Below are 24,661 nucleotides of genomic sequence, written 5' to 3' on the forward strand. Positions count from 1 at the left end.
CCACCCCGCCGGGGGCGGGTGCCCCCCCCCCGCAGCCGCACCGCTGCGTGGCCCCCCGCGGCCTGAGCCGTGCATACAGCCGCATCAGCGCGCCACCTGCAGGTCCCGCAGGTCGCACAGCCACCGTCGGGGACACCGCCCCGGGACACCGCCAGGGAGTTCCCCCGGCCCTGTGCCAAGCCGCTGGGGCAGGAGGTCCCCACGCTGGGGGCCGAGGCGCTGCGCCGCCGGGCAAGGCCAAGGCCGGGGTTCCGGTCGGTGCCGGGTAGCGCCCCGGATTCAGCTCCCGGAATTCGCTGGCGGGCCGCCTTCTTGGGAGCCCGGACCTGGCACACTGCTCGGAGCACGCGGCGCACCCCAGACCACGGGGCTCCCCGAGACCGAGCGCCGGCTGCCAGGAACACTCCGATAAAGGAAGCCCTCTGTAAGCACCCCGAGACCGAGCGGCACACCCCGGAGCCTCCAGTGCCCAGACCAGGAGCACTCCGGGCCAGCCGCAGCGACACCGGCCACACCGGCCACACCTGCCACACCTGCACCTGCAGCCTGCACTTGCTGGGTTTCGCAAGCAGAGACTGCAGGACGCTCGTTCTTTCTTCTGACTGAGTTCCCGCCCCACCCGCTGCCTTATCTCCAGTCACCCCACACCTCGCAGAGCCTCTGCTTCCCGCCCACCGTCGTCAGGAGCCCGGGATCGCAGCTTCTCCCCCGCTTTCCAAGCTGAACTGTTCCTCTGCAGTCGCTACCTGGTGGGAAGGACGACGGCCGCCCCGCCCCAGCCCCTGCCCAGGGACGTCCCTCCGAAGGAAGGTAAGGACAGGCGCTGTCGCCACCTGCGCCCCTCCGCCCTCTGAGCCCGGGGGTAGACACTCTGAAAACAGATCAGTTCATGCTGCGTATGGATCGTCTGCGCAAATCCCTGCGATAAAGGTTGAGACGGCCTGGGCGCCTTGCTCCTGCCCCTGTTAGTGCGGTTATGGGGTGGAAGCATGCCGCGTTCTCTGGAAAGGCGAGGACAGCCCAGATAAGTGATAGCCACAGCTGCCACTCACTAAGCACTCACTGTGTGTCTGGCAAAGCAGAACACTTTGGGATGTGTTATTTTCACGTGCTTCATCTAAGGACCGGATGAAGGAGGCACTAATCCTATGCTTAATAAAAGGGAGGGGAAATCAGAGCACAGAGAGGTTCCCTAATTTATCCCAGGGCATCCAGCTCTAAGTAGATCCTAGATTCACACCCAATTTCTGATGTCAAAAGCTCTGACTTGTCTTAATCTGAAGTCCCTCCAAAAGACAGAATTCCTAGTAGGCTTCATCGCTGTTCTTGGACAGACACAGAAACCCAAGATTAGTGAATTAATTTCACAGATTTGCCCGGTTCCATTCTGGGGTGTCCACAAACTTCCATCCTGGGCAGACACGGTGCTGGGTTCTGGGACACACTTCTCGACTCTAGGGCCTTTGAAGGCCTGGGAGGGTATGTTTGGAGAATCCGGTTTGTGTGGTTCTGGGGACAGCATGGATCAGTCCTCAGTGCAAATGTATATAAAAGACTGAGAGGACCTGGCCCAGGTACCCAGTGGAAGCAGAGGTTTCACGTGGGCAGAGCAGTGGTGCAGGAGAGGGAATCGCTTTGTTGGGGGGCATGGGCGAGGCAGGCACGGTTTGGTGCGGGCAGTGGAGAGCTTCCTTGAGCCATCAGGCAGATCTGCAAGGACCTGTCGGAGCCTGGAGGCAGGTCACATGGCAGGATCAACCCACGGGCTAGCTGACCTGGGGGCAAGCAGGAGGGTGATAAGAGCATGCACTTATGTGACAAGGTCCTAGAGGTGGCTGTGATTTCTACACAAATTCTGCTTTCCTTAGAGTGGAAGTGTATGTGTCTGTGTGTGAGACATCCAAGATCATTGTTTTTCTTCTTTGCATTTCAAGTTTTATCATCGTACAGGCTGAATAAAGCACTTATACACAGAAAACTGCCGAGGAAAAAATTACATCGGAAAAGTCACTGGCGTTATTCTCATCAACGAGGCATATCTTAGGAAGTACTCAGTCACGCGTTTTGCTAATGAATGGTTTAGAGTGAGAGCATGGGCATTTGTTGCCAAGTGAGTCATTGTAACTATTAATGCTGGCTGGGCTTCTAAGGGAGTTTGAAAGTGGCCTAACACCTCCTGGCTTTTATGAATTATTGTTCTTGGAGAATGGTCAGTTTTCCAGGGTGAGATCTGTGAATGAAAGCAGCAGGGTGGAACCAGGTGCTCAGATGATGGCACTTTGGACAACCTAGAAGAGCCTGGTACTTCATGGCCTTGACTGGGAGAGAGCGGGCAGCCCACTTTTGACCTTCACTGTCGGTCACGTAATTTGAGGAAGGTAACTTTTTCTTTTTTTTTTTTTCATTTTAAGAAAACTTCATGCCATTGAGTGATTTAGGAAAATTTGCAACTTTTTCTCTTTTCTTTGTTGCTATAGGGCCTTGTGCTCACTGGAGAATGACAGACGGAGAGAGAGATGGAAAGTGAAAAATCACTCCCCAGGAGGGGATAGCCACACCACAATCTCTTCTCCTCCGTTCTCCTCTTGGAATTTTGGACATACATGGACACGTGCCTGGCGTGATTTTTTAAGCCTCTGGGCTCAGAACTCTGGTTGCTTAGACTGCTGTGTGGGATCCAGAGCCTTAACTACCATACTACCTGCTGGCCTGCAAGTATTCTTCATGGGTGTGTATACATGCACGTACAAACCTACCCGTGCATACATTTACTATATCCTAAGTAATTAAATATATAGATTTCTTAAGTTGCTAGAGGGTACTTGTGATCCCCAGAGAGAGAGAGAGAGGGAGAGAGATGAGGGAGAGAGACAGAGAGAGAGAGAGAGAGCATTCCTCAATGGGATTTGGTCAGACTGCAAACCCTTCTCCATTTCTTTATCCTATCGAGAGTTTAGCCATATATGCACATGTGCCTGGTATGTTTTTCAAACTGCCAGGGCCAAGTGGAATCCAGGTCCTTTAACCGCTAGGCCATGGGGCTGGCTCACATGTGCATATTTAAGGTCTAGGCTCACGTTTGAAGTAAATAGCGAGCGCCCCAGGTCAGTGGCTCTCTCCAACGCTGTCCGTCAGGACCATCCAGATTGGCGGTTCTGAGCACTCAGGGGGCTCAGGGCCATCTGCGATGGCTGGCAGGACCTACGCACCACTGATTTTTCCCCACTCTGTATGAGAACTGGTGCCCTAGAATTCGTGTTCATTGGTACAGTGTGCAACATGTCGTGATTTGAAAGACATTTTCAACGTAGATTATACAGATGTGCCAATGATCAGACAAGCTCTTTAATGTGTTCATTCATCAGCTCAGCAAATAATAAATCAACAAGCAGACATAAAGTAAAAATATGCCCATTAGTGATAAAAAGTATGGATAGAAAAACAAGGCAAGGTGGAAGAGCAGAGAGGTGCATGTGTGTGCACATATGTGTGTGTGTTTGCACTTGGGCAAGTGTGTGGTGCTAGAGTAGAGTTTCCAGATTGGTCAGAGAGGACCCGTGCATTCTAACCTAGTATCAGTGACTGCAAAGAAAAGACAAGCTTTATTTAACTAATGATAGAAAAGTAGTTAGTAGCTATTTGAGAAAAGTAAGTCTAGTCAGACTCTTTGTAAGAAAATTGTTAGTGGATGAAAAAACTTAAATAAAAAAAAGCAAAAGACAAAACTAAGTGATAAAAAATGAAAAAAAAAATCAATACAGATAAACATTTATTTGACCACTGGGAGAAGGGACTGTTCAACTTAAAAAGTAAGCAGAGGGACGAGCAGATGCGGTAATGGTTATGTTGCTGGACTCCTAAGTAGTCAACCACAGTTCGAATCCTGAAGCCGAGGGCTTAAAATTCATGCTGGGCTCGTGTGTATACATGCCTAAGATCCTGAGAGGAGAATGCAATGTAACTATCCCCCCGGGGAGTGATTTCTCACTTTGTCTCTCTCTGTCTCTCCAATGAGACACACATCCTATAGAAAAATAAAAAAGAAAGAAAGAAAATATCAAGGGGGAATGCAAAAGAATGATCTGTTTGGCTGCATCAATTCAATGCCTTTCATATGTTAATACACCAAAAGAGGAATTCAATGGAAACTAAGCAGTTTGGATAAAACATTAAACATCTGAGAACTGGACAAAAGACAAAAGGAGATGATTCAATAAATGAGCCATTTTATTTTGTGGAAATGAAATTAATAATACATGATTAATATTTGCCTCAATGATCCCAAAAGAAATGCAGATTTAAAGAAAAGATAATATTTTTTTTTCTATTTTTATTACCCAATTATATTTTTTAAAATGAGAATGCTCCTTGCTTTTCTGGGTGTGGTAGAGGAATACTGTCTTGCATTACTGTGTGAGGGAGTATGAAGGGAGTATGAAATATTGCAACATTTCTGGAATGCACTTGGGTAGTATACATTTCTCATGTTTAAAGTGTATTATTTGACTCATTTTTAGTACTGCCATGTAGCAACATCAAGAAGATAATAAGAAATGTAGACAAGTAATAATTGTTGACATTCAGGTTTTTTTTTTTTTTTGGAGAGGTTTTTGCTATAGGGCACGTGCCTTTGCCAGAAAGACAGAGAGAGACGGAGAGACAGAAAGAGAGAAATCACCCCCCCCAAGGGGGATGGCCACACCACAATCCCTTCTCTGTTCTCCTCTTGAGATCTTGGGCATGCATGCACATGTACCTGGCATGAGTTTAAGCCACCAGATCTGGGACTCGAACCACAGTCGACTACATGGGAGTCCAGCAACATAGCCATTACGCCAACTGCTGGTCTCATTCAAGTAGTATTTATTATTCACCAGACACTCTGCAATAGTAGCTCATGCAATCATCTCCCTTCTATGGAGAAAGAAATTGAGGCACAGAGAGAGAATGTGACTTGTCTATGGTCGCTCAGTTGGTTATGAGTCAGACTGGCCCCACAGGCCATGCTCTGAGACACTGAGCTCAACCGTCTTGCATGTGAAGACGGTCATCGGGTTACTTGATAATATATCCTGTAAATGATAATACAGCCATAAGAAGGGGCACGAGGGAGCAATTCAAACAGTGTCCACAAAGAGTATATAATTTATACTATACAAAGCAGGACAATGCTTTCTATGGTATTAGCTGGAAAGGCAGGATATGAAATTATGTAAACATCATCTTAATTATTGGAAAATAAATAGAAAAGAATGTAAGAGAAAATATGCTAAAACCTTATGCATGTTGAATTTTTTTCCTTCTCAATCTTGATTTTGTGAAAGTCCTACATTGGACATATACTGCTTTAGAAATCAGAACAATGTTTAGAAGAAGGAAGACGCTTTAAAGTTATGAAAAGATAAAATGGTTTCCAGATCAAGCATAGCACTAAACAGATTACTCAGAATTTTCTATAGATAAGAAATACATATTCTCCTGCATCTATTTTGTTAATACTTGCTAGGGCATGTGTGATGTTTCTGAGAAGAACTCTTTTTCTGAACATGAATTCATTATTTCATAAAATCTTAATCTCTTAAACTCACACACAGCACAGCAAACATTTTACATACTCACTTCTACATCTCCACAGAGATCTGTGTGAATATCCTGGGGTCTTACTTAACACGTTTCATATTGAAATTCAAGCATTAGCTCATCAAAATGTTGAATAACCTCACAATAGTTTTATCCTTTGGTTGGATTTTGAAATAAAAAAAAAATGTTAAAAAGTGGTGCCTTTTACAAAGTTAGGTCAGCCTTAACTAGAGGAGTAACATAAAGGAAAGAACATTTTTCATTCTACCCAAGATAAAAGAATAGAAAAACTTATTAATAAAATGTGGGTGGGGAAGTGGAGGAGTTTCAAACCATAGAATGGTTCTAATTTGATTATGAACAGTTGGTACTTTCCAACCATACTTATCTTTTTGGTCTTTAGATTATGGATTATTGTCTCTTGGAAATTCCACCAAATATTCGGTGATGTAATTCATGAGGATTGCTGTACGTGGTTAGCCATTAAACTCTATTTGGGATTCGTGCTTTAACAGTCTTTCTATCAGGATGGCAGCTGCTAGTGGGTAAGAGGGGAGTTGTACTGGACTGACAGGCAACCATGCCTCAGGAAATCTGCCTGCCTTTTAGATGGCTCAGCCGCTCAGTAATTCTGGAAGTGGGTCTTCTCATCACGTCCATTTTGGCAATGGGTGTATAGGCTCTGAGCCTTATAAGTGACTTGTCAGGGGTCACACTGGAATGCCAGACTAGGTCTGAGTATTCCTGAAGCCAAGTTCTTTCCATCATGCCATACTGCCTCCACCTGGTGACAGCACACAATGGGGTTTGAGCTGCTAGGTGTGTGGTAAACAAGGAATCCGCCATCATTTATGAAGTACTTGGACCTGATGAATGGTCTCCGCCTCAAAGGATTCATCCTCCCCTCTGCTCTCTAAGGTTGTTAGGAGAAGGGCAAAGACTGGGTGTGGTAGAATCGAAGTTCAATGCCAACGTTAGTTCCACTGTAACTCAGTGTAAAGGGGGGACCTGGAGTGTAGGAAAGTGCCACTTTGTTTCCCATTTCTCTAAAATAAACACAACGGGGATGTGAGTACAGACACCTGTAAGTGCATACATACACCTATTACGATTTTTAAAGAATCTCCCATTTTGTTTTTTATTTCCCCCACAAGGGAGGGTGCAAAAACAGAGAGAGTGTGAATGAGGGTTCTTCCTTGGCCCACTTTAGAGTCAATGGGAGAGAGGGACAGGCACCCCAACAAGGTCTTCAGTACAAACTCTATCCATAGTCTCCGTTGGCCTGGATCTGAGGCATGTGCACTTGTGCCCAGTGTGCTCAGAGAGGGGCTGGGATATGAACTCAGAACCTTTCCCATGTGAGTCCAGTTGCAATACCACTGTACCACCACCTGGCCCACATACCTATTCTTCAATGACAGATATTAATGAGTGCTTGCTGTGGGCTAGGCATGATATGCTGGATTTTAGCAATATAGTGATGAGCAAAATAACTTAGTTCCCACACTTATAAAACTTATAACTGAATAAGGAGGATGGATTTTTAAAAATTCAGCCCACTTGGGACCAGCAGATGGTGTAGAGGTTATGTTGCTGGATTCCCACATGGCTGACTGCAGTTCAAGTCTCAGACTCAGTGGCTTGAAACTCATGCCAGGCAAATGTGCATGAGTGCCCAAGGTCCTGGGAGGAGGATAGAGGAGAAGGGATTGGGCATGGCCATCCCCCCTGGGGAGCGATTCCTCATTTCCCTCTCACTGTGTCTGTCTGTCTCTCTCTCAGGCAAGCACGTACTCTCTAAAGAAAAACTTCTCAAAAAAAAAAAAAAAACCCACAAATAAGATCTAATTACAAATCATAGTGAGCATTTCAAAAACCCACAAATTAAGATCTAATTACAAATCATAGTGAGCATTTCGATGTGAAAAATTCACACATGCACACACACACACACACACACACACACACACACACACGTACTGAGTAGAACTACCATACATAACTTGGTATGTTGCAAACTGTTAAGAATAGAGTTTCTAGAAAAATTGTTGGCCATAACTTTGGCATTGGAGGCAGGATTTAGTAAACCAGGTCTAAAATTCATCAGGTTCTTTTATATTTAAAAAATTGCATTAAGGATGTTTTCCCAAAGCTGAAACTCACAACCCTGAAAAAAAAATTTTTTTTGGAGAGGTTTTTTGCCATAAGGCACATGCGTTCACCAGAAAGAGAGAGACAGAGAGACAGAAAGTGAGAAATCACCCCCCAAGGGGATGTCCACACTGCAATCCCTTCTCCATTCTCCTCTCAGGATCTTGGACATGCACGCACACATGCTCGGCATGAGTTTAAGCCACCGGTTCCGGGACTCAAACTGCAGTCGACTACATGGGAGTCCAGTGACATAGCCATTATGCCAACTGCTGGTCCCGTAACCTTGAAATTTTATTAATTCTATATAGCAGAAAATTCTGAAAATTGATGACTCTATCAAGGGATATGAAAATCTGCTGGGCTGTGATTTGAAAAGTCAGTGTGTGAAAAGAGTTCTTAAAAACTCATTCATAAGACAGGTCTGTTTGAAAGCTTTGGCTGAACCTGTCTTATTCTGTTTTCCAGAATATCCATTTGGAGCAGAATTCTAAACATGCATCACAGAGAATGGCTCTTGACCCTTTGGGTTCTTCTGTTGATAAGGAGCTCAGGTAAGTGATTATAATTATTTACAAAAGTAATTCATTAGTAATCTGTAGGAAATAGCAAGAGGTATTTGTTGTTTCTTTTAGTGTGCTGCTGGCTACTGAGGGTGTTGACCTTAGTAAAATTACTAATTTAACTTTTTATGTCAGAAAGTTGCCAACCATTTCGTATTTCAGCCACAGAGAATGAAAGATTCATAAGAATGGGATCAAGTATCAAAGATGCACAACTTATAAATGAACGAGAAGATTCAACCCTGAGTTAATGCAGAGAGGGGGGGGCATATAAAAGCTTTCATCCTGAAATCAATTACATTTGTTTAAGATGAGCATTTGCTTTACATTATTTAAAACAGAAGAGGAACAGGCTAGCAGGTGGCATAGTGATTGGGGTGTTGGACTCCTCCATGGCCAACTGCAGTTCGAGTCCCAGACCCAGAAGCTTGAAACCAATGCCAAGTACATGTGTGTCCAGGAGGAGAATGGAGGAGAAGGGATTGTAGTGTGGCCATGCCCCCTGGAGGATGATTTCTCACTTTCTCTCTGTCTCTCTGGAGAATGCATGTGCCCCGAAGCAAAATATCTCTCTTTAAATAAAAAAAGAGGAAACAGTCTTCTTTATTATTGGGATTTGAAAAGTTTTACCCACTCTCCATCCTGAGAGGAAAACAAAGACTCATTTCACTACTTGGGTAAGAACAGGGAAAGTAAATAGAAAGGACCTTACAGATCTCGAAAAAACAATTCGAGTTAGATGGATGATGTAAAAGAATAACTGACTAGGAAGCCTGAGTCGGCTTCATAAAAAGCATTGCCTACCAGTGTAATCTTATTAGTGGTGATTGCTTGAGGTGTTTTATTGAGAAGAATTCCGAGGCCCGATTCTTTGAAGAAGAGCTCGAGGATTGCATAGCAAGGTTTCTCTTGGGATTGAAAGATGAGAGTGAGAGCATAAATATATATTTTCTAAAGATTTATTGTTTATTTATTCATTTTAATTTGACCAGAGAGAGATACACACAGAGAGAGGAAAGTGAGAAAGTAAGCCACCAGGTCCAGGACTTGAACCATGGTTAGCCATGTGCGAGTGTCCAGCGCCCCAACCACCATGCCACCTGCTGGTCCCGAGAGCATAAATATTAATCTGCTTCGATCTATTATCTAGGACAGGGAAACACATGCGCCCGTACCTCCTACTTTGAGAATTACTGCTGAAGAGAGAGCAGAATTAAGCTATTGATACTGTCAACTAATACAAGTCCAGTCTTGGAGTACCCCTACTTAAATGTATCCATGCATTGTTAACACACTTGGAATGCAATACCACCCAAATGTTAAGGAAATGAGGTGGATTTCTTCTCACTAGGGAATGATCTGCCAGAAACTACTGAGTGAAAAAGCGAGGTGCAAGCAAATGTGTGTCCTGGGTCCTGTGTTCAATAAACACACACTAATGCCTTGCTTGGAAATATGTACAAAAACAGCTTGTGGTGTAAGGTCACAAGGTCCCAGCTCTGTCCTTTTAGGTACTTAGAGAGCACCTTTTGTGAATGGTTCACTTTAGTCAGATAGACCATAGTCTGCATGGAGGAGTGATTTCATCTCATTGAAGTTAGAGACACCCAATCTTGGTCCAAACTCAAGGCCATTCCAAGCATAAACTCTCTTGCAAAGGGTGTGAGTTCTTGGCCAGGCTGACTTCTCCCATCACATTCGTTTATGGACGAATGGGAATCCCTCTTCTAGCACTTTGAACTGCACTCAGTTCTTCAATCAAGACCCTTTTCTAACAAGTATTATACTAAAAAAAGCCTCTAATGTTAAGTATAAGATTAGATTTCCGGAAGCAGCAGTTAGCGTAATGGCTATGTCGCTGAACTCCCATGTAGCCAACCATGGTTTGAGTCCTGGACCCGGTGGCTTAAACTCACGCTGGGTGCATGTGCGTGCATGCCCAAGATCCCGAGAGAATGGAGGAGAAGGGATTGCAGCATGGCCATCCCCCTGGGGGGTGATTTCTCGCTTTCTGTCTCTCTCTCTCTCTCTGTCTTTCTGGCGAACACACGCGCCCTATAGAAAAAACCTCTCCACAAAAAAAAAAAAAAAAAAAGGATTAAATTTCTGAAGCTATCAGCTGCCTGTGGAGTGTGGACTTTCAACTGTCAACTACCCACCCCTGGAGGGTTTTTATCCACATTAGATTTCTTCAAATGATGACTAAAGAGGAATAGGGGCATTTCTCCCTCAAAACACAGTGTGCGTGTTATAGAAACGTTTTTGAGATTAGCCCAAAAGACATTTGTCTAATAACCCAAGTCCCCAGTGTCTGCCCATTTATAAAATGGATAACTAGTCAAATAGGAGCACAACTGGATTCTACGTAAGAGTGTGAAAAGACTGCACCCCCGCCACCTGGCTGCCTTTCACAGACACAGTGATGGACGACAGACTCCAGACAGCACAGAGCACGGACTATGTGGTTTGTGCACATATCCCATTCCCTCTGCCACAGGGAAATAACGGTTCATGACTTAGCACAGTCTGAAGTGTCGATCAAACTGATGCCCACATACACACGTCACACCTACATCTGTGTGAGGCACTGCAGTGTAGAGTGGAAGTTGAGTAGCAGCCACCAACGAAGGTTGCCGTTCACTCACTCTCGTGGGTTGAGGTGGATTTGACATCCATGTTCTCAAAGGATGCTTCTACCATTTGAGCCACTTCCTCTTTTATTGTGGTAACAACACTGAGTGAAAACCACACTGCTGCTTTGAGAAAGAGACTCCAACTGTAGAGAGGTCATTTTTTCACCCATGTCCTTAGGGAAATGTTCCATTCGACTCAAAGATTCTCTTTCTTGGGACCAGCAGTTGGCATAATGGTTACATCATTGGACTCTCACGAAGTTGACTGTGGTTTGAATCCGGAACCAGTGGCTTAAAACTCACCCTGGGTGCGTGTGCGTGTGCGTGTGTGCCCAAGATCCTGAGATGAGAATAGAGGAGAAAGGATTGCAGCATGGCCATCCCCTAGGGGGGCGATATTTCTTGCTTTCTGTCTCTCCCTGTTTCCCTGGCAAGCACACACACCCTGTAGCAAAAATATCTCTCTCAAAAAAAAAAAAAAAAAAAAGATTCTCTTTCTTACAAAGCAATTGAAAGGCACTCTGGAGTCTCTCGAGGACGGGAGATGAGCAAAATCCCTTAATGCTGACATCAACTACCACCAGTGCCAAAGGAGGGAAGGAAGGGTCAGATACATGTCATTCCAGAGTGAGCACATCTGGGCCAATTGAGGAAGGAGGGAGCTGGAGAGCTCCTGAAGGGGAAGTGACACAGTGACCCTCATCAGTTCTTGATGATCCATGTGGTAACTGACAGCGGTAACACATTTACATACGCCTGAAGCTGTGTGGGTGTACCTTCTCCCTCTCTGAGCACAAGGAGGTGAGACTTCTGACCACGCACCAGTGACCTCTCAGGTCTCCATGGATTCTCCCCAGCTGGGGGATGTTCTGGTGCACACTGTGACCCCTGTGGCTCTCCTTATGAAGGCATTGTAACATGTAGTCTGTTCCTTCACAGACGATACCACATTGCTCTGACTTCCAGCTACAGTAGGTGAAGATCTGACACCTTTTGTGAGAGGTGCTGGTGAAACTTCTGTTCTCCTGGTGTTGTCGATGGGGACAGTGAAGTGAGAGAACCCACAGGAATGTGATGATGAGGTTTCTCAGGGCTTGCTTACTCTCCTTGCTTCTTCACCTAAGGCATTAGTAGGTTGCAAATAAAATAAAATAAAGATTACCTTTGTCATTTTGTATTTTTTTTTTCTCTTTACTTCGCTAAGAAGAAGCTTGTACTTCACGTGATTTCATTACTGCCCTGGAAGGGGAACCTTTCTATCTGAAATATTGCTCATCCCTACCTGTGCATGAGACAGCACCATCCACCATCAGGTGGGTCAGAAGCAGCAAGTCCCATGAGCCCATGGAGCTAAAGGCTGGCAGTTCACCCAGAATTACTGTGCATGGTTACACCTTGGAGTTCTGGCCAATTGAATCGGATGATGAGGGAAATTACTCTCTCAAAGTGGGGTGAGTATACCTTTCCTGGTTTTAGTATATGTCATAGCATTTGTGGCATTTGTTCAGGAACTCAGATGTATGAGGGGACTTCAAAAGGTTCGTGGAAAGATGCAGATTGTGAAAAAAAAATCTATGCATAGATTTCAACATACGAGGTAAACTTGTACTGAAATTGCATTTTTCCATCAACTGTTTGAAGACTCCTTGTATAGTAATCTGGAAGGTCAGACAATCCATGCCTTTTTTTTTTTCTTTCTTACTTTTCCTACAACATAAAATTAATACTGAAAAAAAATTATGTAATCTCCCTATGCTTATTTATTATTTTTAAATTTTATTTTGTGTGACCTTCATGAAAGCAGATTCTCTTAATAGGTTTCTTTCTAGGGGATCCTTGCCAACATTGAGTGAAGATGGAGGAAGGAAAGTCAGTTTTAAAATTCAGCTCTTCCTGTTGTCTAGACCCCCCCTGGTTGGGACTCCTAATGATACTAACGTGTACTGAGGGGATAGTGCCACCTTCCTGGGAGGGAGAGATGGCATCGCCATAGGCACACCTTGGTCTAGTTTTCAGGGGTGCGTTGGGAGCCAGGTGCCATACAGGTGGAGGAGGTGTGTGTTTGGCAGCCCCCAAAGCTCCCAGCCAAGGCAGGAAAGAGTGGGGCACAGGGAGGGCTTGTGGTCTAGTCATGACACAGCTTCAATTCCGCCAGTGTAGTCAGTCAAAAAACATGGTCTGCAAAGTGAGAGCAACCAACGGCCTACGTCCGCTGAGATCACTGAATGTAATTCTCTTTATGCATACAGAGGTCTGGAGTGTGTGTGTGCATGTGAGTGTGTGTGTGTGTGTGTGTGTTTTACAGAGATTTGAAACCAGCCATCAAAAACACACAGGGCAGGCTGAGTGGCATGGTATGCAGTCAGATGGAGCGGATGTCTTTTAGAAGTGCCTCTACAGTGAGTCCTGATTGTTATCAACCCTTGCTGCTGAGAGCAGCGGGAGATACCACAGCAAAACCTCAAGATCACTTCTGTGGTTTCGCACAAAATGGGGTCATTTTTGTTTGTCAGAAACAAATTTAAGAACTTGTTCCAAACATGAGAAATTGTAGCTGACCTTTTAAGAGGGATAGTTACAGAAATGGGTCACAACTTGGTTTTTGACAAGCTCAGGAGAAAACAAAGACTGGAAAATGGGGTGGACAGCAAAGAACAGCGAATGCCACCCCCGTCCTGATTTTGACTGAATAAAGGCATGGCTTATATGGCCAAGTCTTCTACCGCTCAGGCATAGCAAACCTAGGGGAGGAGCTGGTTACCTACGGCTGGGCACTTGGGGATAGCAAGAGGACTGTAGCCACCTTTCTGATACGACAGTTGGAGGACACAGCCTGGGTTAGGAAGCGAATGTGGACTCATCTGATAAATGTAGAAGGTCAGAGTGGGGTGGAGAAGCAGGGTAGCAGAGCTGAGGGCAAAGGAGTGGCCTTGGTGATTAGTTTTTTTTTCATCCTCAGAGGGCGTATGAGCACAGCAGAGAGAAACAGAGAGGGAGGAAGCACCTTCCAGAGGATGTGGTCACACTGAAACCCCTTCTCCTCCATCCTATCAGGATTTGGGGAATGTTCACATGCTCAGTGTGTTGGTCAAGCTGCTAGGACCAAAACTCAAACCATGGTCAACCATGTGGGATCTGGCTCCCTTAACTACTAGGCAGTGAGACCAGCGCAGTGAGGAATTTTGTAGGGTGTTGGAAATTGGTGCGTATGTAAGACCAAAGTGAGAATGGGAAAGGCAGCTTTGACAATGATCTTGATAATAAATGAACTTCGAAGTGGGCAAAGGTCGTTCTGGTCACTTAAGAGCACAGAAGTTACGGACAGCTTTCAATATAGCACAGTTCGTATCCTGTGCTTGCCACCAATGAGCGTGCAGTGTGCACATGGGTGTGCATGTGCACGTGTCTGCGTGTGGCGGCTCAGGTGAGTAAGCCTTTGCAGTTCGGTGTGGGGATTTGTCAATGAGCAGACCCTATGCCTGGAATTCTCCCATTAGGACTGTAACTACTTCATATTTTAGGAGTCCATGGCTGTAATAATTCAATGCCTCCAAGGACTGATACTTTGATCCTACAGTGGAAATCACTTAGTCACTTCAAATTTTATGGACATTAGCTAAGAAGAAAAAAGATACAGAAGAGAGAATTTTCAATGTTGGAGACAAAGAACGGAAGATAGTGAGTTAAATACATGTAGAAATCTAACGCAGATTCTTGGCTGATGAGTGGCAAATTTATCCTGTTAAAGGCCCTCAGGTGAGAGGGCTAGAGCTTCCACAGATGAGTCTTCTGATAAAGATGGGCCAGGGTAGTGACAGAGAACTGGTGGTCACAGCTGTGGATTGAGTTCACATCAGCCTTTTGAGCTCCTCGATAGCAAGCATGGTATATTGCTTGGTTCAACATCGCCATAGCCACGTCCTCCCCCTTCCCCATGGAAGACATCCAGTTCATCAATATCTGCTGAGCATTAGGATTGCCAAGATGGAAAACAACATCTACTAAAATGGGATATGCGTGCAGCTTTTTTTTTTTTTTGTAAGCAATAGGTCAAAGAGATCTGGAAATAGCGCTCTCTTGAGCTCAGTGAGGCTAAGGTCAGGGAAACTTTATAAACACACTTTAGAAAAGGATGTTGCCGAGAGATTCCGAATCCTCTCAAGGGCCACGCAGCTTTGCTGTGCTCCGTGGCCATCAACTCGCTGCCTTTCACAGTGATGATGGCTTGCCCCCTCTCCAGTCTTGGCCAAACTTGTGTAACTCCGTGCCCAAGGTTAAGGGTCCAGATTCCCATGGGTTGTAAAAGTGCAGTGTTGTGCAAAGCACTCCTGGCATTTAAGGCCAAACAGGATGGACGTCCTGGGCCCATCCTGTGACAGACATGTGACCACAGGCACATTGTTTAACTCCGCTATTCAGTTTTCTCAGTGGACACGAGGAAATAGTTACCTCTCTTGCACATAAGCAGTGCATGGAACTCTGTGTGCTGCTCCTGTCATCCTTCCATCCGACTGTCCCCTGGAAGGGGAACTGGAAGCACCCAGATGGACGTGAACCTGCCAGATACACAGGGCACCTTAGCAACCCCTGTGTGCTAAATTTAGATCACGGTCTAGTCAATAGGGAACACGTACAGGGGAAGCGAAAATCAGATTATACATATTTTCTTTTTAGGAAGTTTCTTTAAAAATGCTGTTCATTTTCCTCCTCTCTAGATTACTAATTTCTGATCAAAAGGGTCCACAACTATAAAACCTATTTGAATTCACTGTTGGTCAGTAAGGTATTTAAAGCTAATACAACTAGGCTGAGGGTAGCAATCCTGAATTCAGTAAGAGAAGGGGATTGGAATAAACTTCCCTGAGACATGTAAAACTGATGCACATATGCTTTCAAATCGTAAGGTCAGGAGGGACCCGCAGACGGCATAGTGATTATGTTGCTGGACTCCCACATGGCCAACCATAGTTCGAATCCTGGACCCGGTGGCTTCAAAATCATGTGAGATGTGTGTGCGTGTGTGTCCAAGATCCTGGGAGGAGAATGGAGGAGAAGAGGTGCAGCATGTCCATCTCCCCTTGGGGGGGGGCGATCTCTCACTTTCTCTCTCATTGTCTCTCTTTCTTTCTCTCAGGCAAGTGCACATGCCCTAAGACAAAAACCTATTTAAAAAAAAAATAGAAGGTTAGAGGTTTGTTTATAGACCTCATGAAACCAAGGCCATCCTGGGCTAAGGGCCTCTGAACTTGTCCATCACCAAAAATCATCGAAATGTTGAACATTTGTTGTTCTGCCATCTCTAATACGTAGTCTGCAGCAGTATGATGTGTGTGTGTGTGTGTGTGTGTGTGTGTGTGTGTGTCTAGACTGCTTAGGTCTTTCACTGCCCCCCTCTCCCCTTCCCTATTGTTAAATTTATTTATTTTTTTTTTTGAGGGGAGAGGTTTTTGCTATAGGGCGCATGCACTCGCCAGAAAGACAGAGAGAGACAAAGAGACAGAAAGGAAGAAATCACCCCCCCGGTGGGACGGCCATGCCGCAATCCCTTCTCCTCCATTCTCCTCTGGGGATCTTGGGCACACATGCGCATGTGCCCGGTGTGAGTTTAAGCCACCGGGTTCAGGACTCGAACCATGGTAGACTACATGGGAGTCCAATGATGAAGACTTTATGCCATCTGCTGGTTCCAAATTCATTTATTTTTAATTTTATTTATTTTCTCTGAGAGCGAGAAAGAGAGGCTCCCAGCAGAGTCCTCACATCATGATCTGCCTCAGTCCCGGCCAGCCTGGATCCCGGGTAGGGTACATCTACCCCATGTGCACAGAAAGACTGGGCACCTGAACCTGAGAACTCCTGGCCCCACATGGTCCAGCACTGTAGAGCATGGTTGTAGTCACCATGACCCTAGCTGGCCCATGTTAAATGTCTTGCTATTCTAAACCAAGAGGAGGCAGAATAAGATTTGGACATCAGAAAAATCAATCTCTTTTACATAAAAATAAGGAAAACTTTGAGTTGCTTACTAAAGGATAGATGGATGATATTGTAAAAGCCCCTATCATGATTTTAAAACATATTTACACTCTTTTTTTCCATAGAAATGATACCAAAACATGGACATTAAATGTTGTCAGAAGAAATAAAACCAAATGTTTTACTGAAGAACTAGTACGTAGTAGACTTAAGGAAGTAGAAAAAGTACTTGATATAGACTGTGAAAATAGCTATTATCAACATCTGGTCAACCAAACATCATTGTATAAGGTAATACTTTTCAAATATTTTAATTTGAGAACTTGACAGAAAAGATAAAATTCTGAAAAGAGAGTCTGCTGGCTGTGGGCCAAGAAACAAGCTGCGTTGCCCCTCACAGCTCACTTGGCCTGTCTGAGCCAAGTGTCCCCACGGGTCCTCGGGAAGAGCTGATAACAGAGAATGTACCTAGCAGAGCAGCTTCCTTGCATTAGCGCTTCTAGAAATAATAACAGCTTCCCTCCCCGCTCAGCCTTTATTTCCCTGCTCTCTCAATAAATTAATGTTCACTAATAATGCTCATGTAAGGGTTTTCATGTTTTTCTGTTACAGACTCCTTAAAATTTGTAACTGCTAAATATTTTTATATATATTTCACTTCATATAATTGGAAGGTAAAAAAATTATGAAGAAGTAAAACTTATGCTTAATTCCACCAGCCAGAGACTCTAGGTGGTTGAGTATGTGTGTGTGTGTGGTGTGCATGCGTGTAAAGTCTCCTTTTAAAAAGTGTTATATGTTATTGCCTATGTCTTTTTTTTGTCTATCTACATTGTGATTTATGACTTTGAACATTCTTCCAAACATAGGATTCCATGTGCCTTGTTTCATCTCATTAATCGCCTTGTTTCATGGTTTTTGCTACAGGGTGTCTGGATATTCATGATTTTCTTATTTTTCTCTATTATTTAAAGGCTAAATTGAATATCATTCTCATGTATCTTTGGGTGTTTTTGTTTGTTTGTTTGTTTTTGAGAGGTTTTTGCTACAGGGTGTGTGTGCTCATCAGAAAGACAGAGAGAGACAGAGAGACAAAAACGGAGAAATCACTCTCCAGGGGGGATGGCCACACTGCAATTCCTTCTCCTCCATTCTCCTGCCCTCCCATGCGCCTGGCGTGAGTTTAAGCCACCGGGTCTGGGACTCGAACCGCGGTCGACTACATGGGAGTCCAGCGACATAGCCATTACACCAACTGCTGGTCCCATCTTTGGGTGTTTATATGCTTGTCCTTCACCCAGACTCTTAGAAGCAGATGTACTGGGTGAAATGCTAGGTGCATTCTTGTGGCTTCTGATCCACGTTATCAAACTAGTCTTCAGGGAGCAGTGACAGTTTAAAATCCTGCATCTTTTGAAATAATCTTTCTTTTTTCACACCTCTATCATGAAGGAAAATAACACTTCTGGGATATTTCAGAATCTGACATGGAGGGGCAGCCAGTTGTGTGGTGGTTACATGGCAACTGCCTCGATTAAATCTTAAACCTAGCGGCTTGAAAAACATGCTGGGTGCATGTCCGTGAGTGACCGAAATCCAGAGGGGAGAATGGAAGAGATGGGATTACAGTGCGGCCATCTTCTCTGGGGGTGATTTCTGACTTTGTCTGTCTCTCGCTCTCTCTCTCTCTCTTTCTCTGTCTCTCTTTGGTGAGTGCATGTATCCTATAGCCAAAAACAAAAATGAAGCAAACAAAAAAACCAATGCAGAAAATTTCTAAAACTTTTTAATATTTTCCCCATTTTTTTCTTAATAATAAACTGAGCTTTGTAATCTATGTATTATATCTTATTATGATGTCTTTTATGGAGTGAGTTTATGTTCTCTCTGAGTTTCCTTTAGCTGGTTGTGTTAAGTTGCAAGCGTTCTTTCATACAATGCTATGGAGACTACATATACACATATGTATGTATACAATTATGAGGGATTGTCAACCAAATCAGTGCAAATGCATATTATGAAAAATCTATGTATAGATTTTAAACAAGGTTTTCACTGAAAGAAGCTTGTACTTTAATTCCATTCCTCCAGAAACTTCTTGAAGCTTCTTCATATGTAGTATATAGACAAAAAATACACCTACTCACATTCGTGTACACATTCACACATTGTGTGATTTCTGTAGACCACTTATAAATATTATAGCTCTCATGAAAACGCTGCACTGTTAGAGAAGGTGGTCTGAACAGAAGAACTTGGGGAAGTTGAAGCAACGGTTGGTGATTTCTTAGAAACCTGTGCTTGCACTTTTTGCTCCAGCATTGTTTACTTGTGATTTTTTTTTTTCCTCTAAGGCCGGCTCTTATCTGAAAAGTTTTCTAGACATTTGAGTCAGCTCTGAGTTGATGGAACTCGGTTTCCTGTCAAATGCACAAATGTTTTACAGTACATGTAAATGAGTGAGGTTTAGTGTACCATTTGAAAGAAATCCCTGTATCAGCTCTTTAAATTTCAGAAAGAGATTTACTAAGAACCTTAGGCAAACAGTTGACCACAGGGTTAAGAATCCCAAGCCCTTGTCTGATCCACGCTAACCATCGGGAAACAGCTGATTTGAAAGAGGAAACAGTCTCTGATACTTTACATATCTCGAAAAACATCAGTTTGGGTTTCCAGAACTCTGACTCATACGTAAACAATTTACTCACACCGGAGTACACATGTGTGTGCTTTGCAGGCCTGTTCCGGGCACCGTCAGAGTTGAGCCTCAGCGGTGACCAGTGCTGGCCAGCTGTGAGGGAAGGCCTGAGGGCGGCAGGCTCTGTCTGCTGTACGTGGGACAGTGTGGAACAGTCCAGGGCAGCTACTTGGCTCCCAGTTTCCCCATCTGATCCCCTGACTGCTTCAGGGTGACCTCTGGGTGACTGGTGGCCAGATTGAGGAAGGGGATGTTCTAATTATTATTGTTGATTCCTGGGACATACATGGAAGTCGTGAGAGAGAAATGTGTGCGTGTGCCTAGGGATCTGTTGATTCAGTCCGCTGCCCCCTGGTGCAGGGCATTCGGGGTGCTGATAGGTGCTCCGTACTGAGTTCTCCGAGTAGTTCTGCTCCTGCCAACACTCCCTACCCCTGGATGGGTTGTCTTGAGTATCCAGAACTTGACCAAGAGTGTTATGAAGTAGAGTGGCGCAGTTAGGTTTTGACCCAATCAGAGACATTTTGTGTGCTCTCTCTCTCTCCGTCTCTCTCTCCTTTCCCTGCTTCTCTGTCTGTGTTTGTGCACACGTGTGCCTGTGCACATGTGTGTGTAAAGGAGAGATGGAAAGAAAAGGATGCAAGTGGCGACAGTGTCTTATGCTGTTTCCCAACATGTGCAAGGGGACCTCAAACAACTCTTGGGGAAATGGAACTAAACTACATGTTTATTTTGGTGCAAAAGCATTTAGAAGTCCATGCGTACTTTTTGCACAGCATTTCCCATGAGCTGTGTGAAGACCCCGAATGAGCGGGATAGTTGCAGTGAATGGAAAGCTGCTCCTTGTCACAGCAGGGACTATGCCCAAGCACCGGGACCTTCAGCGCTTGCCAGTTTCCATTCTGTGGCCCTTCTTCTTGAACGAAATTTAACTTTTAAAATGTGAATGATTGTCATCTGAAAACTGCTCTGACTAATTAAGGTACTTTAACTTTTTTTTATTTTTTTTCAAAATGAAACAGAACTGTGAAAAGATAGCTGAGAGCAATAAAAACCCATTGATACGGAAGGATGCTGAGTTCACCGATCAGGGGTATTACACCTGTGTGCTTTCTATTCATCATAATGGAAAACTGTTCAACGTCACCCACACTTACAATGTAACAATAGTTAAAGGTAAGTGAAATTCTACAATTGCAAAGAAATAAGTACGTGGTGATAAAACTCAGATTTTTTTCTTCTTTTTTTTTTCAGTACGACTTTCTGTTAAAGTCACAGAGCAATCGAGAACACCCTTAGCTGGGCTTGTGACCATACTGTTGGCTCAACTAAAAGGGTCCCAACTGGTGGCCTGAAAAAGGGCAGGGTTTTGTTCTTTTTTTCTTTTTTTTTTCCTTTTTCTCTCTTAGCATCAAATGAAATTTCAGATGGGTGAACCTCACAGCAGTCAGTTCTCTCTCTCTCTCTCACCTGAGATTCGGGCCCGTCGTGGGATATTCTGCTGTTAAACTCGGGTTTCACACAACGCATATTTATTGCAGACGTCTGCGTTCAGTCAACTGTGCTTAGTTCTGAGAGGCAAGGGAGGCAGGAAATATGAAATCAAGTGAGCACTATGACAGGTCTTCAAAAGGTTTATGGAAAATGCATAGTATGGGGAAAATTATACATGGATTTTCAATTATGTTGTGCTAAAAGAAACTCATACTGTATTTTTTTTCCCCTCGCAAACTCTTTGAAACCCCCTCATACGGCTACTCTCAAGAAATTTGGAGAAGTAAAGAACTAGACAGAGGTGCCATCATACGAAGCACTGTCATCCGTGAGCCCTTACGAGTGTAGCGGGGGTGCCAGCAGGGGGCATGGTGGTTAGGGCACTGGACTCCCACATGGCCAATCATGGTTTGAGTCCGTCCTAAACCTGGCAGCTTGAAAATCATGCTGGGCATGTGTACATGCATGACCCCAATCCCAGGAAAAGAACGGGGTAGGGAATTGCAGCATGGCCATCCCCACTGGGAGGTGGAGGGTGGCTCTCCTTTTCCCTCTCACTGCCTCTCTGTCTCTCATAGTGAGCGCATGTGCAAAACCTTTAAAAAAATGGGAAGTGAAGGACGAGCAGAAAGAGTAGGAGGCGCCACTGAGCTGGTCCTGGAGGGTGGGCAACGTGAATGGACAGAAGGGCATGCTGGCAGTGGGGGGCTTGATGGCATGAGCGATCATGAGAAACGTATGTTGGTGGGGGTGGAGAGAACAAGGTGGATTTACTAGCGACCATGTTAAACAGAGAAACAGGAGTCTGGAATTTTACAGTGACTGACCTTGGAGATAATTAATGACATCTCACCCCAGGAAGATATCCTTCAAATGGAATAGCCAGTAATTGATCATCTAGTTCTTTCTTGGAAATGACCTAGGAAATTACCAGATCATACAACAGCTTAGTCCAGATTTTAATCTGGTTGTTGAGAAGTCATTTTTCCCTCATCAAGTTTAAATATGCCTTCTTGAAGCTTCCACTCACTGGGTTTTGCTTGCCTTTGATAGTTTTGCAGATTAAGTCTGGTCCATTTTGACAATGATAGCCTCTTGGATTCCTTGGAGCTAGGAGGTGTGTCCACCCGGGGCTTTCTTTTTCATTGTCCTGCAAACATGTACATGCCTCATGCAGCAGCCTCCGTGGCTCCCTCCCAGTGGATCCCCTCTTCACTTCAACCATCTGTCACTACCGACCCGTGTATTACTACTGCAGCAAATCGCCCTACCCAGAGTGTCCTTGGACAACTTGCATTGTTCACATGAATGGTTCTCAAGGTCTGAAGTCTGGATGGGTTCAGGGTACTAAAATCAAAGTTTTCCCGGGATTGTATTACTCCTGCAGGCTCTTGGGGAGCTGTTTTTGGCTTCTAGAAGCCACTTGCAGTTTTTGGTTCATGCCACTACATCTTCACAGTCAACAGCTCAGCAGCCTCGAATCTCTGTCTCCTAAACGTGGCTTCCGCGGTCACTACTCCTTCTTGACTCCTACCTTTTTGTCTCCTCCTTTGAAGCTCCTTGTGTCTGCACTTGGTCCTGGTGACCCAGGCTGTCTTCCCATCTCAACAGTCTTAAAAGAATCCATCTGCATAGTCCCTTTTGAGTTATGGGATGTATTCACAGGAACTGGGGTTTCAGATGTGGACATCTTTGGGGGGTTATTATTCGGTTTGCCATATCCATAAATTGAGAATCCCATAAACGAATTCTTAAACTTAAAGATCTTAAATTCTATGTATAATTATCTAGCTTATATTCTTCAGCCATACACACACACACACACACACACACACAAACATACACACATTCTTTAATCTCATGTAAATCTCTGGTCTTTGATAAATCTCTGGTCTTTGATATTTCACCACCTGCCCCTCTGCCTCAGCCTTTTAAGAACTCTTTCTGGGACCAGAAGTTGGTGTAATGACTATGTCGTTGAACTCCCATGTAGTTGATCGCAATTCAAGTCCTGGACCTGGTGGCTTAAACTCACGCCGGGTGCGTGCGCATGCGTGCCCAAGATCCCGAGAGGAGAATGGAGGAGAAGGGATTGTGGCATGGCCATCCACTCTGTGGAGGGAGGGGGGAGGGTGATTTCTCGCTTTCTGTCTCTCTGTCTCTTTGTATCTCTCTGGCGAGCGCATGTACCCTGAAGCAAAAACCTCTCCAAAAAAACCCAAAAAACCAAAAACAACACAAAAAACAAACAAACAAAAAACACCTCTTTCCTTCTTGCTGAGTGCCTGTAAGTCCAGAGGGGTGGCTTTGCCCATTCCTTGGAAATGTCCCAGAAACACCAGGTGTTCTAGAAGGGAGTGGTGTTGGTCACGAGAAAGCAATGATGATGATAATAGGGCCAGTGATCCCTTATCTGTCTACCAGCTAAAGACATGACCACAGTCGTTCTCAGAGTTCTGAGGTCATTAGCAGCCTTAGAGTGTATTCTAGCATTTAATGGGAGGCTGCTGAGGCTTGATTTCCCTTGCAGGCATTGTGAGCTGGGGGCTGAAGGAGAGAATATTCAGTCAGAGTCAGAAATGGAAGTAGAACTGGCTGTACAGATAATACTCCCAGCTGGTCCAGGACTGGGGTGAATCCAGAGAGACACCCAGGGCACAATATAGAAGGGACATTTTTCTTACTTGTCTTGCCCTAGTCCTAGTCCTATACCCATAAAGCTCTAAGTGGGGAGAACAGATAGAATAAATCAAGGCCCAGCAGAAAGGTAGAAAGGTACTTCCAAATGACTTGGCTTTTTCTTTTTTTCTTCCTTTTTTTTTTTTTTCTCTGCTTATTTCTTTCATGAGAGAGAGAAAAGAGGCACCCAACAGTGTCATCATGCTGTGATCCACACCCAGCCCCTGCCAGCCTGGATCATGGGCACACGCATGCCCAGTATGTACAGGGACGTCCTGGCATTCAAACCTGGAACCTTCCCTATGTGGACCCAGTTGCATTATCATGAACCTGGTGCCATGACTTCATCTTTAGGTCCTGCAGTTTGGGAGCATCAAGGGTCCAGCAGCCGTCACCCCAGATGAGCATCCCCTGTGACTGGGAGCTGCCTTGAGTGGAACCCTCGGTCTCAGTGGAGGGAATATAGTTCAGGGTGATTTCAACAGCTCTGCAAGCATGGAGGTGATAGAAAGTGAAGCAACAGACAACCTGGTCTTTAGTTAATGCAAATATGAGTCAAGTAAATTTAAGGTGATGGTTCTTAGCATCTTTGTTACATAGAAGAAGCATATTTTAACAGCTATTTGTCTTAGAGAAGCTCAAGGCCTTAGTAATGCATTTTTGTTTTCCTTTTTTCACTTCTAGGTCTTGGTGCTATATCTCCAGCTCTTCTTGGACCAAAACGTCGCTATATAGAAGTGGAATTAGGTATATTTTAGTGTACACATATTCTGCATTTATGAATGTAATTTGAGTCTTCCAAGGGTCAATCTCATTTATTATTAGTCGACGTTGTGTATGCAACACATTCTATATTTAGTGAAGAACATTACAAAACCAGAAAGAGT

The 24,661-nt window shown here is 44.5% G+C and overlaps 1 protein-coding gene across 5 annotated transcripts in view; it reads left to right on the top strand.

Annotated features, from left to right (window-relative positions):
• The first annotated feature begins 114 nt into the window (after nt 1-114).
• IL18R1 (interleukin 18 receptor 1) overlaps nt 115-24,661 on the top strand; it is a 45,890-nt gene continuing 21,343 nt past the window's right edge. The window contains exons 1-7 of one of the 5 annotated variants that reach the window (XM_027767518.1): nt 115-810; nt 1,935-2,378; nt 8,200-8,285; nt 12,132-12,378; nt 17,029-17,194; nt 20,624-20,777; nt 24,459-24,521. In XM_027767518.1, coding sequence (XP_027623319.1) covers nt 8,228-8,285; nt 12,132-12,378; nt 17,029-17,194; nt 20,624-20,777; nt 24,459-24,521 — 688 coding nt within the window. In that variant the 5' untranslated portion in view covers nt 115-810; nt 1,935-2,378; nt 8,200-8,227. Of the gene's footprint in view, nt 2,379-2,560; nt 2,729-8,199; nt 8,286-12,131; nt 12,379-17,028; nt 17,195-20,623; nt 20,778-24,458; nt 24,522-24,661 lie in introns of those variants that run through there. The other 4 variants (XM_027767517.1, XM_014583394.2, XM_027767520.1 and 1 more) reach the window with 4 other exon arrangements.

The sequence above is a fragment of the Tupaia chinensis genome, unplaced genomic scaffold, assembly GCF_000334495.1.
Source record: "Tupaia chinensis unplaced genomic scaffold, TupChi_1.0 Scaffold144276_1, whole genome shotgun sequence".
In the NCBI taxonomy this organism is placed as follows: domain Eukaryota; kingdom Metazoa; phylum Chordata; class Mammalia; order Scandentia; family Tupaiidae; genus Tupaia; species Tupaia belangeri.